This window comes from Zingiber officinale, chromosome 7B (genome assembly GCF_018446385.1).
Source record: "Zingiber officinale cultivar Zhangliang chromosome 7B, Zo_v1.1, whole genome shotgun sequence".
Taxonomy (NCBI): Eukaryota; Viridiplantae; Streptophyta; class Magnoliopsida; order Zingiberales; family Zingiberaceae; genus Zingiber; species Zingiber officinale.
The window spans coordinates 8,303,433-8,306,003 of record NC_055999.1 but is presented as its reverse complement, the minus strand read 5'-3'; the positions used below and the strand labels follow the sequence as shown (position 1 = coordinate 8,306,003).

The window sequence follows — 2,571 nt, the reverse complement described above, 5'->3', positions numbered from 1 at the left end:
TGAGATTTTTGATGTTTGGGGTATTGACTTTATAAGTCCATTTCCTGCCTCTTTCGGGTTTGCTTACATTTTATTGGCAGTTGATTATGTTTCCAAATGGGTGGAGGTCATTCCCACTCGGACTGATGACTCTTCTTTTGTTGTTAGCTTTGTCAGGTCTCACATATTTTGCAGGTTTGGAGTACCCAGGGCGATCATAAGTGATCAAGGGTCTCATTTTTGTAATAGACACATGAAGGCTTTGCTACATAAGTACGGGGTTACACATAAAGTTTCTACATCCTATCATCCTCAAACAAATGGGCAAGCAGAAGTGTCTAACAGGGAGGTGAAATCAATTCTTGAAAAGACTGTGAGACCGGATAGAAAGGATTAGAGTAAGAGACTTGAAGATGCACTATGGGCTTATAGGACTGCTTTCAAGACCCCTATAGGAATGTCTCCATACAGGATTGTGTATGGAAAAGCTTGCCATTTACCCGTAGAGATTGAGAATAGGGCGTATTGGGCGGTTAAAGCATGCAATCTTGATAGTGAAACAGTTGGAGAAGAAAGGAAATTGCAACTTCAAGAACTTGAAGAGATTAGATTGGAAGCTTATGAGAACTCACGGATTTATAAAGAAAAGACCAAGAGATTTCATGACAAACAAATTGAGGTGAAAGACTTCCAAATTGGTGACAAAGTACTTTATATCGATCTCGTCTCAAATTGATTAAAGGTAAGTTGAGATCTAGATAGGAAGGACCTTATTATGTTACTAATGTTTTCTTTTATGGAGTGGTTGAGATTCAGGATATGTCTACTGGCCGGATTTTTAAAGTTAATGGACAAAGGCTTAAAAAGTTTCATGAAGGAGTTAAGGGCTTGGTGGTGGAGGAAATGGAACATGTTGATGCTATCTACCCGAGTTAGAGGGGAGTTTCACTTTATCTATTGTTTCTTTGCAAATGAATAAATTTTAGATTTTAGTAGTTTTTATTATTTGTTTAGGAAAAGTTTCGGTTTCATTTAGAGTTTTCTTGCATAAATAAATTTTGAGTCTCATTAGTAGTTTTTATTTTTGCATAGTTATTGTTTTGGAATTTAGGTTTTATGTTCATGAAAATTACCATTTCTTTGAGTTTGATAGTCTTTGTTTTAGGAATAAATGGTACTTCCTTCTTTTGACAATTCTTTGTGTCATTTTTAGAGATTTGAAAAGGAATGTTAAATTTGATTATCATGTTTAAAGACTTTATGGCATGATTGAACTCTAGGATTGCAAGAGGTTGATACTAGTGATGGATTCTTGATTGATGGAATGGTATGATAACTTTTATTTACCTAGTGAGGTTTGAGCCTATTTTAAGTGATGCACTTGTAACTTATTTCACTCTAGAACTTGCTTCAAATCTGATTTATACCTTTAGAGCATTGTTGAGTCATTTTTATGAAACTTACTCCATTATCACATTGCCCTCACCTATTTTTGCTATTTCTCTTGTCATGAATCATCATATCTTTATTCTTTTCTCATGTTCTATTTCTTTGGATGTGGTTAACTGGGATAATATGTGATGATTTTATTTGGCTGGGACGGACAAATGAGTAAGTGTGGGGGAGGTGTTTAGTTTGAAATAGGAGTTCTTTTGTGTCGGAATCAGAAATGTATTAAGTTGGAAAGAGGAAGCACAGTGGAAGTTGGCTGTGTTATATTGTTTCAGTAATTGATATATTTGAGTGTGAGAAGATATATTATGATCAGCTTGGAATTCTGGAAACTGAGTAGCTGTGGAAATCTGTAGGAATTCAAGTATAGAGCTGAAATCTTGTGTATCAATTTTAGTATCAAAATCAGAATGCAAGATTCAAAGTGAAGGAAGTTTAGTTAGAATTTGAGAAGATGTTGAAACAAATGGTATACAATATTTTTATTGCATCTGCAAACACAAGGAATGATGGCTTCAGAATTTATTCTGGACACAAAAGAATGTCGGAACAATTCAGTGAGGAAAATGCCAGGAACAGAATTCAGAGAAAAAAATAAACAACAACAAACTGTGCAACTCTGAATTAGCAAACCTTAGGAACTCTTAAGATTCCAGCAGCAATTGTTGTTTGAATCTTGACAGCACTCTTAACCGGCTGGAAGAATTCTGGTAGTAGTAACTTGCTGAAATTCTGAATTTTCAACAACTTCTAAATGATGTTATTAGCTGAAATAAGATGGAAATCAAGCTATCTTTTGACTTAAATGATTGTAAAGATCAGTGAATTGTTGTAGCATGAAGTGAAGCAGCAACATCAGGTGAGGATACCAAGTATTAAGTTGAAAATTCAGAGAACGATGAAGAAGATTGTGACATTCTGTGAAGATGAAGTTGAGAGCTATTGGAGTATAAAAATTCAGCAATGGTTTCAAGGAGAAGAGAAGCTCAGATGAAGTGTTGAAATTCGAAGTAACAAATGGGACGTTAGCATAAATAGCTTCTACAAAAATGCAATTCAATCACAGAAATCTAGAAATGGCAAGTCATTTGATAGTACTTGAAAGGCTGAATTTTGGTGAATGAGAGGAGTAAAAGAAGA

The 2,571-nt window shown here is 34.8% G+C and overlaps 1 protein-coding gene across 1 annotated transcript; it reads left to right on the top strand.

The window, feature by feature from the left end:
- The first annotated feature begins 436 nt into the window (after window positions 1–436).
- On the top strand, window positions 437–915 carry LOC122004141. Its single transcript, XM_042559070.1, has 2 exons — window positions 437–685; window positions 796–915. The coding sequence occupies exons 1-2, from the start codon at window positions 437–439 to the stop codon at window positions 913–915; spliced, it is 369 nt and encodes a 122-aa protein (XP_042415004.1).
- Window positions 916–2,571: the final 1,656 nt, after the last annotated feature.

Bases quoted from the DNA above. Each gene is read 5' to 3' on its own strand.
- LOC122004141 (XM_042559070.1), top strand. From the start codon at position 437: ATGTCTCCATACAGGATTGTGTATGGAAAAGCTTGCCATTTACCCGTA. The intron at 686-795 runs GTACTTTATATC...GTTGAGATTCAG, and splicing joins ACTTCCAAATTGGTGACAAA to GATATGTCTACTGGCCGGAT.